We start from the raw sequence: 12,435 nt of genomic DNA, 5'->3' as shown, positions 1-12,435 counted from the left end.
ATGGGCCAGTTTTGAATTACTGAAACCAATAGCTTTTAGAATTATTTGAAGTGACATTTGAATAATTGATTTAAATTTAAATTCTTGGCTCCAAGCCTGAGGGGTACAAAATCCAAAGAGACTGCAATTGCATTAAGATACCGAGATTGATAATTCATTTCCACTGTTGTATTACCCTCACCTTCGAAGCTACCGCCTATGCATGATTTTCTAATCTTTCGAAACTGGTCTATTTTAACTAACTCTGGCCTGGGTCCAAGAACCTTTTTACCAGTGGTCAGGGCTACTGTCAAGTGAGCGCGCAGGTTTTGGCATTTTCCACGGGTATTCTTTCGTACATTTCAACGGTACATAGCCTGAGAAAACAGCCGACATTTGGCGACGCTACCACTGGTTTCCCCGCCAAATGACGTCTGAGAAACGAGCGCAGAAATTCCATTGTGATGACGCGTCACTACTCGGATCTGGGTAGTGCTTCTGATTGGCTGAATCAAATTTCACGCGGCACGACCAATCAGAAGCACTAACCCAGATCTGGGTAGTGACGCGTCATCAGCATGGAATTTCTGCGCTCGTTTCTCAAACGTCATTTGGCGGGGAAACAAGTGGTAGCGTCGCCAGATGTCGGCTGTTTTCTGAGGCTAAACATCACAAAGACAATGTGGCTTTGACAAAAACTATCTTTTATAATCCGTGTAGACTCAATAAAAGTTATTGATTGTTCTACACGCTGAAGTTTTGATTTTTTTATTTTCCTTAGTGGTCGCATTACACAGTGGACCTTAGTACCTGATGGCGACAAACATTTTCGTTCTGAATTTCTATAATACGATATGAAGTGATTGCACTTAAATGACCAGTCTGGTTTGCTTTAACTTTCTTTCAACGGTTATTATAATTTCATCAACAAAAAACACGTGATCACTGCGCGTAAATTTTACATCTAATTTTGATAGAAAAGGACCAAATGACGGTGTGGAACTGGTCTTTTCTTGGCCGAGTCAAGGTAAATAACAACCGGCAAAGACAATATTGCTACCTGCTGAGTTGTACTAAGCTACGGAATTTGTTGGTGTATCCAAGCTTAGTCCTTTTAGAGATGACATCAAAGCGTGCTCCAAACTCTTGCTCGTAGTGTATAACACCATGCCTCGATCGATGTTAAAATGTTTTTCAACGATTTGTATTTTCCTGTCTTTTGCAATTTTTATTTCTTTTCTTGATCGCGTTTTCAATAGTTTCAATAGCTCGAGGTACAAACCAGTGACTAAAACTACAAACTACGACGAATATGGACGTATTGTGCCAGCTAAAGGGGGAAGCCCTAGCCATTCGATTGCTAGAGACAAGAAAAGTATATTGACTGGAACTGCCAACAAACTGGACATCAACTCATTACGAGAGGATAATAATTCGTCTAAGACTAAACTGATGGGATTAGAATTTCATCAAAGCTTGGACGTGTTTAAACGTGATTGGTGCCGATTGCAAAAAGCTAGATTGGATTGGAAAGAAATTCTACGTCCTTGTTTAAATTTAACCCTCTGGTCACCAATAAAACCAGGATTTGGAGTCAATCAGATAACAGACCCTAGCAAGAGTTTTATTTCAGGGTGGAACATAAGAGCAGCCGGAGAATTCAGCCGATTTGTTATTCAGACGGTATCGGCAGGTAATGTGGAAAAAACTATCGGAGGAGACTCGTGGAGAATTCATATTCAAGGTCCGTCGTCTTTGGCACCAACAATCTTTGACCACAATAACGGAACCTATGAGGTTTTATTTCTTATAATAGAGGATGGAGATTATGAAGCTAAAATCTTCTTGGATTACAGCCTTTGCCACGGATTCAAAGATCCCCCTCCATATTGGTTCAAAAAAGGTAAAATATTTTTAGGTCAAAGTGATCAAATTCGCACATAGGCTAGGTGCATCGAGACAACCAAGGCTGGAGACCGAGTATACTTCGTTCACAAACTGATTAATATTTTGGGTCTAAGCCGGCCCCAGTAGAGTTTTATTGCTAAAATTTGCCAGTTAAGCCACCTCTCAGACAAAAACCTGTTAAGCCTAAAATCTGGAACAGGTTCTTATTTTCTCATAAAATCTACAAAACGATTATTTACACTTAAGGCGAATAAGAAAAGTCAGCACTGCAACTGCAATTGTAATGGTATACAGGTTTTACCTAAGGAATGAGCTGACTTACCACTAAGTGCTGTCAACTACAATGTACTATTAGATTTCCTTCAGAAAATAAGAAGCTAATTAAGAGCCTAAAAAGCTCAAATTTGTGCTTATCACCATTTATGTAAAAACCTGCATGTTTAGGCTGATTTTGGAAAATGCAGGTTAATTCTTAGTGGCGGGTCAGCGCAGTACCCCAGGGTTTCAGTACTGTACTGTACGGCTTCAATTTTTACTACCTGCCAACAAGCCCCATTCATTTTTTGCCGGTTTGTTTGGTTACTTGTTTCAAAGTCAATCAATTGTTAAGGGAACAGAAGAGCAGGACAGTATATTCCCCGTACACCATGTGGCTGGTCGAAATAAAGAGAACTTGGCAGAAAATTTAGATTATTAATTTTTAGACGAAAGCCTGACACAGTAAAATCCCGCGACCAAGAGCCTGCATTTTTGCAAGTTAGCCTAAACAGGTTCTTACATAAAAGATAATTAGCACGTCAAATTTAGGCTATTTAGGTTCTTAAATAGGTTCTTATTTTTCTGAACAAAAAAAAATATTTTCGGAAAGTCCATTAGCCGGATATGGCGGATATGTATGTACGTTGATTGTCACCCGTATACGTTGTTTACTCATCAAAGCAAGTCATGGTCTCAAGAAACTGAGTGCGACAGTACAGTGTATGTTTATTTTTTTATGCTACTACATGAGAAATTTTTGCAATCTGATTTGCTTAGGGCAGTGGTATTTCAGCTTAATTTGAAATATTACAAACCTTTTGTGGGTAGTAGTATAGACAAATAATAGCATGATTTGTACGTGATATTTGGCATAAATACCACTCGTGATATTTCAAAATTGTCTCAAATTTCACTGGCCTGACGGCTCGTTAAATTACGTATCACAATTTCGAAATATCACTCGTGGTATTTATGCCAAATATCACTACAAATCATGCTATTACCCATACAAATTCCGCATAAGAACTGGCTTGCTTTTTAATTAAAAGTAATAGACCCTTGATTTGGACCAATCTGAGATCGATGGAAAAACGAAGCCCCTTAAAACTAGTTACGTTGCCGAGTTTGGGGGTAAATCTGATTCTATGGTGTGTGTGTGGCAAGGAAAACGGGTATATTTTGTGCCCCCACCAACTTGTTGAACGAATTATCAGTTCACTAAGATAATTCAACACGTGACAGAGGATATTCCTCTTTTTCTCTTTAGGCAATTCCCAAGGTAAAAATCAGCCTGATGGCATCCTTAAAGGGGACCGGCCCTACTTAATAGCTCCTTTCAGGGATGGAGAGAAGGTGACTTTTCATATTCCTCCATCAGCGAATAATCTGCGATACAGTAAGTCAGTACTGATCAACTGCCGAAACAATTAAACAAACAAACAGCACGGAAAGTGAATTATTATCCTTTAAACTCTAGTGGGCTGGATACGGTATGCGTGAAGGACCAGCTGCATGAATATTGTTGGCGCGGTCATTTATAGTAGAGGGAAAAGTATTCATTTTGCATATCTGTACAATCACAGAGAGTTTGTCATGTGAACGTATATATATTGTGCCTGACCAAGACCTGTTGCATGGATAAGCCGATGCCGATTATTGTAGCTCAATGGGAGCTGGCTATCCAGCCTCCTACACAGACTTTCTTGCGGCTTCTTCGCGCCTTCCTGCGTGGGAGACTACTGGCTACCCAAAAGTTTGATTCACTCCTTACCCTTTGTACAGTCAACCTTTTTTCAACGGACACCTTCATAAGACAGACACCTCGCTAAAACGGACACCTAGAGTTGGATCCTTCCTTTCTTTACTCTCTTTGATTGACTGTCTCTAAGACGGACACATATAGTGCCGGTTATTCTCTAAGACACTTTTGTCTTATAGAGAGTCTAGAGAATTGTTTGTCTTAATTCTAGAGAGTCAGCTATAAGGAGTAATGAAAGGCAAGGATCACCAGCTCTAGGTGTCTGTCTCACAAAGGGTGTCGGTTAATAGAGAGTTGAATGTAGCGAATAAAACATACCTCATGACAGACGCAAATGGAGGAGCAAGACACGTACGCCTGATAAATGTTCCCTCGTGTCTTTATCACATCAGTGATAGAAAATTGAGGTCTGCGGGAAGACTGCTTTTATACTCATAAAATGGACTTCAACCCCTTCAAACCAAACACTTTATATAGTTTCAATAGAAATATTCCTGCTTGCTAATTTTTTCTACATGAAGTTGCTGAAGCTGGATACAGGACTCGATTAACCGGACGCTATTAGTATACGGAAACGATCCGATTCCTTGTGAGCGACATTAATTCTCTTCCTTAATCATAACTTCTTTTGAATCTGAATAAATAGTTGACGCCTTGGTGAAAGTTAACTACACATGTGACGCGTCATGTAGAGCAATGATCTGGGATGGATTTGGTAGATGGGCCAATGGGCAATGGAAGCCTTACATTAAAGGTAAGTGTCTCGTTTGCATGACGATATTTTAAATTCATGAACAACGAAATTAGGCTGTATCAAGTAAACACAGCAGCCTTGTTATCGCCATGATAACATAAATATTTAGCCAAGGCTAAAAGCCATACTTAACTGATTTTAAAACAAAAAGAGAAAGTATAGATCAAATTAAATCGCAGTAATAGTTTTGGAAAAGAATTGTGACCCATTCGTGTGCGTCTGACCCACTCCCCGCCCTCGCCCTCCCTTATAACAGCACCGCTTTGAGAAGCTAATAAAAATTATAAGAGGATAATTAACCTTTATCAGGAGCCGGGCTCCTGCCTTTATCCTCTCTTGTTGAAATTTAATTTTTTATCAAAGGCTGGTTGTCATTAACGAATCTGGTTGGCTGCGTCCAGTTTAGTTAATGGTTATAGGTCAATCTTTTCGTCTCAAAGGGATTCTACCCAAATGGTAAATTAGGCCATTGATTTTTTTTGTTTAGAGTATGTATTCTTTGCAATTAGGCTGTATCAAGTAAACACAGTAGTTGTAATGTTTATTGTTATCGCCATGATATTAACACATCTTGTTGTTGTTTACAGACATCATTTTAAAGGATCATAGAAATCAAGAAGGTATCTTCTTCAGTTTTGGAGATTCCGTTTCTAATATGTTTCTCAGCTCCCTTACATCTGGTCCTTACCGTAATCTGTGCAAGAAGACATTTATCGCCTGTCGACCTATTTACCACTGGGTGTACGACATGGCGAAATACTGGGGCGATGGCGTCAAATCACCAAGGGAACCTCTCCCTGATGACGCTGATTACGATCAAGAACGAGTTATAAATGACATCAAAAAGGTAAGCTTTAAATTTAAAAAGTATAAGATTGAAAATTTTAATACTCATAAATGGGGACTACGGTCAGTTTGGTTGCGGAACCTTGTTCCATCATTCCATCATACAAATTGTAGCCGAAGAGCAAGCTCTCCCGGAGGAACGCAATGGCGCAGTGGCACTCAACGGCTGTTTTCTGTAAAATATCTGTTCGGAGAAGCAAAATTGCCTAGAATTTTCTATAGCGTGAGGAAGGCTAAAACTTCTAGATGACCTTTCTATTCCAGTCATGTATAATTTTCGTAGCATATCTTATAAATTCCCTACGATTTTCTAAAGTTTAATTTTTTGCATTCCAGTCCCCAAGTTAGCCTACTTTTCGAACAAAAAGAAAACCTTAAATCTTCGGATTCGAAAATTCGATGGACAGCATCCTCGGAGACCCAGGGGCAGTCAGTCGCTCGGGTTGGGAGAAAGGACGTGACTAAAGTTTTCAAGTACGGGCGAAAGAGCCCCTGGGTACCGACTATCACCGAGCTATTTCCAAAACTTCAAACGGATGCCGGCTCCTCATTGGGCACAAAAAATGCTTTGTATTGTTGTGCCCAATCGGCGAACAGTTGTTCCTAAGTTCTTTTCGTGAGTTCGTACACGACGGCTATTGTTTCGATCAGAGCTTGTCTGGCTCATGCACCAAAGAAATGCACTCAGTCAGGAAACTTTCAGTTTGATATAAAATCCCCATCTGATTTCAAAATACTAACTGCCCGAAAACTAAAGACGGTTTTCCATAAATAGAAGCTGGGGCTTACAACAGGTATTCACGCTTGCATCGGTCACGTCTTGCGTAAATATTAGGGAATTTTTAAAAATTACCACGACGGCTGACAACCACGAAATCGTCGCATGGAAAAAGGAATTCACTTTTTTTCAGTTTCTATCCAACTCTTCTGGAGCTGAATTTCTATCAACCATATCCAAGTACATGAAGAGAATGAATTTTGTTATTGCTTGGTCACGTCCTTCACAAAACATGAAATTAGGCATTTTAACGGGTAGTCGTGCAGTTGACGGCAAAGAAATGTACAAAAAAGTGTGATGCTCGTGCAAAGTTGTTGTTTTACCTTGTCAAGCTATTGCTTATTTGACTTTCTCGACGCCGCCGCATCTTGATGAGTCAAAAACAGAATATTCTCGGGGCAAATTGAATTGCTCCTGCTGATAGCATCCCAAAAGTTTTTTTCGACTCATCGGTAGTTCCTTCGTTTCTGGTTAGGAAAGTAGAAATTAAAAGTTTCCCTTGCTCGCACAAGCTTGGTGAACGAACCGTGCAAGTATGGCAAAACAATAGTCGTTGTGTACGAACTCACAAAAAGAACTCAGGAGAAACTGTTCGCCGATTGGGCACACTAAAACAAAGCATTTTTTGTGCCCAATCAGGAGCCGGCATCCGCTTGAAGTTTTGGAAATAGCTCGGTGAGAGTCGGTACCCAGGGGCTCTTTCGCCAGTACTTGAAAACCTTCGTCCCGCCTTTTCTAAAGAAACCCGACTGACTGCCCCTGGGTCTCCGAGGATGGATGGACAGGAGGAATCAGAAAAATTCTCACTTTCGTAAAAAATTAAAATTGCATCTAAAATTTTCGGGCAAATGATACTGAGGCCCTTGTAATTTCGAAAAAGACTTGAGTTGCCTTAGGACAACCGAACGGCTACAAATTTTATAGCGCTGCTTATAATGCATTTTTAAAGATCTGAAAGTACTCCGGATAGTCTAAAAAGTGTTTTAATGCATTTAGGAGGAAACTGTCATTGTTTTCCCCTGTTTGCGGCTGGGCTTTCCCCCCTAAAAATCTTAAAGATCTAAATTGACCGGCACTAAAGTGAGAAACCCTGGCCGTACCTGTTGCAGGGAATAGCCAGAACACGATGCAAAATGGAGGACCTAATAATTTTTTAGTTGGTAAAGTCCTATATTCCTCTCATTATACCTCTCTTTACCGCTTTACATCGCCTCATTCAACGACCTATAAACTTGTTTGTTTTCCAGACTTTGTTTAACCCGGAAATAACAGAAAAGAGTGTATTGATGATGAACATGGGAATCCATTTTGCTGCTGCGGTGAATTTTACTAATTACCAGCGAGTTATAGAACAGTTAATACGCTTGCTGAAGGATGACGGCGAAAACAAACCTGCCAAATATATCAGCAACTCTTTTAAGGGGAGGTTTATATGGAAAACGTCAACTGCCATTCACAGGGAAAGATTTCCAAATCCACATAAAGATGTCCGTCGGTTCCTGACTTTTTCACGCGTAAAGTTGTTCAATGCCTATGCCCTTTCAGCCATGTGTCATGCTGGTATTGACGTCATAGACGTTTATCCAATAAGCGAAGCTTATCCTGCTGGAACTGTGTCGCAGACCGATCCTGTTCATTATGCTGATAATGTGTTTAGGGATGTCGAGGGATTGCTTTTTAAGATGTTTAGTCCGTAAAAATAAAAAGAGAATGAAAGATCTGATTCTGGATGGTCCGAGTATGAGAGGGCTATGATCTCCACTCCTAGTGCGCTTGGAAGTAGAGACTTTATATTGATGGCTTGTTTCCCAACACGCCACCAAGAGGATAAGGTTCCTCCTCCATTTGATCCACAGAAACATGGCGTCGCCCATTGATTAGGTAAAAGGGATCATTTTGTCGGTACACACTGACAAAGCAAGCCCAAAAGTAGGGTTCTCGTTCAAGAACGAAAAAAAAATTGAAACCCTTTAAAATAATAAACTAGAAAAAAAATAAAATTAAAAATTCAATTAGCAACAGTTTACCATAACTACGTTCATGTTTTCACTACAGCAAGTGAGCCTTAACTCTGATCGGTGAAGGGAGGTGGGAGGCAGTCTGATTGATCTCGTAACCATCATTCATTCATGGCATTCTCTCTTGGTTTGTTTTAAACGAGAAAAACGAATTAAAAATTATGTAAGAAATTACATTATAATATGAAACAAACAATACAAAAGAAGAGTTATACAAAAAGAAAAAAAAAATAAACAACAACTTATTGATTGCGTGATTTTGCCTTTCATTTCCTTTCTCATTTGAATTTCTATGTGGATATAATATCTACTACTATTTTAGAATTATTTTTTGGCATTGTTTGGTGTAAGGGTCTGTAAATAAATAACTCATTTTGTCTTCATCGTCACAGTAAACGCTGGCATAAACTTTCTGTTTTGAGATTAGTCACGAAACCTAAGGCCCTGCATCTCCCTCGACCTGCAAATATGCATGAAGAAAAGTTGTCCCCGCTTGAAAAGGCTTCACTTCCAGCTGACGCGCGTTCAAACCTTAAAAATAGAGAGGATGAACAGTGTATAAACGTGACAATCAAACCATTTAAAAAAACATAAATTATTCCGACAGTAAATTACAGGACCTAAACACACAAAAAAGAATCAATTGTGTTTCATTCTGGCCGAGTTTACTTTCTTACTCACAATTTCACTGGCAAGGCACCTAAAGGACATCTTTGATGATGATGATGATGATGGAACATTTGATCTTATTTCAAATAAAATATGAAGGTTAAATTCTCAGCCTACAACGCTCTATAAAATTCGCATAAAAAGCTTTACTATATAGACACGAGTGTTTTACTGGAAAATACATCACTCGTAAAATTGATAAAAACTACATCCGGGATCCGAGTGGTTTATTTTCCATAATCTCACACGTGAGTTTATCGATGACGTAATTTTGGTAATTTCTCTCTATTAGCGAGTGAGTAAAATATTGTTTTGCCATTCATATCTTCGCGCCACCGTGTAATATCCTCTCTATATTGTCCATAGTCATGATGACGATGGTGATAATCGGAGCTTGGGTGACCTGTGATCGCAGGTCGTGACGTGACATTTTCAACATGGCGACGAAACATCGGGTCCTTATCACTGGAGCGTCTGGCCTTCTAGGGCGAGCAATTCTAAAGCAGTTTTCTAACTCCGATAGCTGGGAAGTGCTAGGCCTTGCTCATTCGCGGGCTACAGGGGCTCTAAAAAAGGTAAATCTGTTGGATTTCGACGAAGCGCAGCGAGTTGTGACGGAGTTCAAGCCCCATGTGTTGATCCATTCTGCCGCAGAAAGAAGGCCAGACGTCGTGGAAAACGACGAGGAAACTTGCGAAAAAATGAACGTGGGTATAACTAAAGTCTTAGCAACAACCATAAACGATTTGAACAATGGATTGGAAGTCCCGGAACATTTTATGCTATATATCAGTACCGATTATGTGTTCGATGGCACGAGTCCACCTTACAAACCTATAGATAAGCCAAACCCGTTAAACAAGTACGGAAAAAGTAAGCTGGCAGGAGAGAAAGTGGTGCAGACCTGTCTCTCTGATTCGGGAATCCTCCGAATTCCAATTTTGTACGGAAACGTGGAATATTTGAAGGAAAGTGCCGTCACAGGTTTGTAGCTACTGGTTATTTATTTTATTAATTTTTTTTGTACATATCTCTAAGTATTTTTGCAGTTTTAATTGTCTGTCTTATTTAAACTTACTTGGTGGTCTGTCTTGTATATGGGGTCTTTGACTCTTTTACAGATCGTAGCTATTGTATTAAAATTAATCTCTCCTCTCCCCGCCCCCCTTCCCCCCCCCCTTCCCCCCACCCTTGCATGCTGGGTTTAAAGGAGCAATGTAATTCCTCAGAGGTAAGTTTTAAAGGTCGAGGAATTCTTCACTTGCAATGAAAAAAAATAATAATAATTACAAATTCCTTAGGGGTAATCTGCAGCGGGAAACAGAGAATTCGTGAAAAAATTCTTCAAGGGTAGACCCATAACTAATGGCAGTCTGCACGGGTGAATGCAATTTGCTGATTTCTTCAGGAGTAAGAAAAAAGGGTAGGTCCTCAACAGAGGGGGAGGGGGTGTGGATATTACATTCAATAGCCCATCCACCCAGCTGTACAGGTTTGCTAAGGGTGGGGCCGGCAGGGGGGTCGGGGAGTGGTGTGTGTAAGAAAGATCAGATGAGGGCAGATCAGAGATGGGGTAACAAGAAGTGACCATCTGTAAGTGACATATTTACTTGTGTCAGTACTGTGATCCTTGTTGAATTTTTGCTTCTCAGTGCAGTGCTTATTTGCCGGCAATGCTTATTTTCGTATTCACAAATACAGTCGAACCTCCTGTAACCAAACACCCAAAATGTGGAAACTGTTTTTTCTCATCCCTTCAAGATGTAGCTTATATGGGCAAACTATCTCTCTACTCTTTACACTTCCTCAACCCAAGTCAATCAGAGGTAACAGAGAGAGCTTGCATGCTCAGGCTAATTCAAGAATCACAGAACAGGTTAAAATTTGAAATTGAAAACAATGAAAAAAAAAAAACCTTTACCAAATTAACGCTGTGGAACCCTGATTGACATATTACATAGTGGGACCTCTAAAGATTAAAATAGTCTTCCACATTATTTTTTACTTGCAAAGTTGCATCTTTTTTTACATTCAATTTAATGCTCAAGTTCAGTGTTTATTAATTTATGAGTGTAGGCTTCAGCTAGAATCATTACTGTAAGTTACTTTTTGTGCAATAGTTAAGGCGAAACGTTCATGGTATGGGAAGGATTTTGACTAGGATCTTATAATCTTCCACATTATTTTTTACTTGCAAAGTTGCATCTTTTTTTACATTCAATTTAATGCTCAAGTTCATTGTTTATTAATTTATGAGTGAAGGCTTCAGCTAGAATTATTACTGTAAGTTACTTTTTGTGTAATAGTTAGATAGCCTTGTAACTTAGGCAGGCGCGGATCTAGGATAAATACCGACCGATTTCCTCAACGAGCGTCGAAAACGCATGCTTCTTGGGGGTCCAGGGGCATGCTCCCCCGGTAAATGTTTTAGATTTTAACTCCCCTAAAGTCTCCTTTCTCGGGGTTCTGAGTCACTCAGATAAGATATTGGCCAGTTCCATTCACCTTGGATAAAGCCTTGCAACTTGGAAAGTTTTTTATTTATTAAAAATATATCTATTTAAGAAAAATCTGACCGATTTCCGTAAAACAGTGGAAACCGGTGTGGATCCGCGCCTGTTAGGGGATTTAAGGTGAGGCGTTAATGGTATGGGAAGGATGTTGACTAGGATTTTTGGTTTTGTGAATTCTCTGTTTTATTATTCTAGTTCTCTTTGAAGCTCTTAAAGAAACTGGAAAACCTACCAAAATGGATGATTATGCATTCCGGTATCCTACCCTGGTTGATGACATTGCCACAGTTTGCAGATTCATTGCAGAAAAGCGCATCACAGATTCTTCTTTCAAAGGAATTTGGCACTGGAGTGGAACAGAAGTCATGACAAAATATGCAATGGTTTGCCAAATGGCAGAGATTTTTGGTTTATCACACAGTCACCTGATTCCAAATCCTGATGCCCCTAGTGCTGGAACTCCAAGGCCCCACAACACTGCTCTTAGCTGCTCGGATCTGGAATCCATGATGGAAGACGGTGGGGCAAGCATGCGCACTCCATTCAAGGAAGGAATCAAACAGTGTCTGCAGCCTTTTGTTTAACTTCCAAATTTATCAAGCTGAAATGTATGCTCTGTGACTGTAGTATTTTGTCTGTATATTGATTCCCCAGGGCTTGAAAAAAGGCCCATGTACATGTATAGTAGTCCAAGACAACTAGATTTTCTTGCTGGGCAAGTAACTTTTAAAGCTTAGTTAATGCCCTTGTTTTACTTACACATTAATAAGGCTGAAAACTTGCTGGGCAAGTAAGTTTTAAGGCTCACTTGCCCAGTGAAAAACGGTCCAGGTAAGTCACCCTTTAACCAAGTCATTAACTGAGACGAGCAAGAAGTGGCCCCAGGCTTCTTGCCCAAAAGACTTGCTGGGATTCAAGTTGTTCTTAAGCCCTGTTCTCGACAAAATATTACT

The 12,435-nt window shown here is 39.8% G+C and overlaps 2 protein-coding genes across 2 annotated transcripts in view; both read left to right on the top strand.

Moving 5' to 3' along the window:
* Positions 1 to 1,142: 1,142 nt before the first annotated feature.
* On the top strand, positions 1,143 to 8,277 carry LOC140948351 (uncharacterized). Its single transcript, XM_073397588.1, has 5 exons — positions 1,143 to 1,882; positions 3,413 to 3,541; positions 4,551 to 4,658; positions 5,246 to 5,505; positions 7,530 to 8,277. The coding sequence occupies exons 1-5, from the start codon at positions 1,147 to 1,149 to the stop codon at positions 7,977 to 7,979; spliced, it is 1,683 nt and encodes a 560-aa protein (XP_073253689.1). The 5' UTR covers positions 1,143 to 1,146; the 3' UTR covers positions 7,980 to 8,277.
* A 1,115-nt stretch (positions 8,278 to 9,392) lies between these two features.
* The window catches only part of LOC140948439 (methionine adenosyltransferase 2 subunit beta-like), a 3,257-nt gene continuing 214 nt past the window's right edge, over positions 9,393 to 12,435 (top strand). Inside the window, exons 1-2 of the mRNA XM_073397678.1 lie at positions 9,393 to 9,953; positions 11,678 to 12,435. The exon at positions 11,678 to 12,435 is cut by the window's right edge and continues 214 nt beyond it. Of these exons, the coding sequence (XP_073253779.1) occupies positions 9,407 to 9,953; positions 11,678 to 12,066 (936 nt within the window). The 5' untranslated portion in view covers positions 9,393 to 9,406 and the 3' untranslated portion in view covers positions 12,067 to 12,435. The remainder of the gene's footprint in view (positions 9,954 to 11,677) is intronic.

Source organism: Porites lutea, chromosome 9, assembly GCF_958299795.1.
Source record: "Porites lutea chromosome 9, jaPorLute2.1, whole genome shotgun sequence".
Lineage (NCBI taxonomy): Eukaryota > Metazoa > Cnidaria > Anthozoa > Scleractinia > Poritidae > Porites > Porites lutea.
Note: the sequence above shows the minus strand (reverse complement) of the source record. Positions and strands in the feature narration are given on the sequence as shown.

What these genes read in the sequence shown, in the direction of transcription:
- LOC140948351 (XM_073397588.1), top strand. Translation starts at nt 1,147, where the DNA reads ATGCCTCGATCGATGTTAAAATGTTTTTCAACGATTTGTATTTTCCTG. An exon ending in TCCATATTGGTTCAAAAAAG is followed by an intron (nt 1,883 to 3,412) that starts GTAAAATATTTT and finishes TTTTCTCTTTAG; the next exon opens with GCAATTCCCAAGGTAAAAAT. An exon ending in AGCGAATAATCTGCGATACA is followed by an intron (nt 3,542 to 4,550) that starts GTAAGTCAGTAC and finishes CTGAATAAATAG; the next exon opens with TTGACGCCTTGGTGAAAGTT.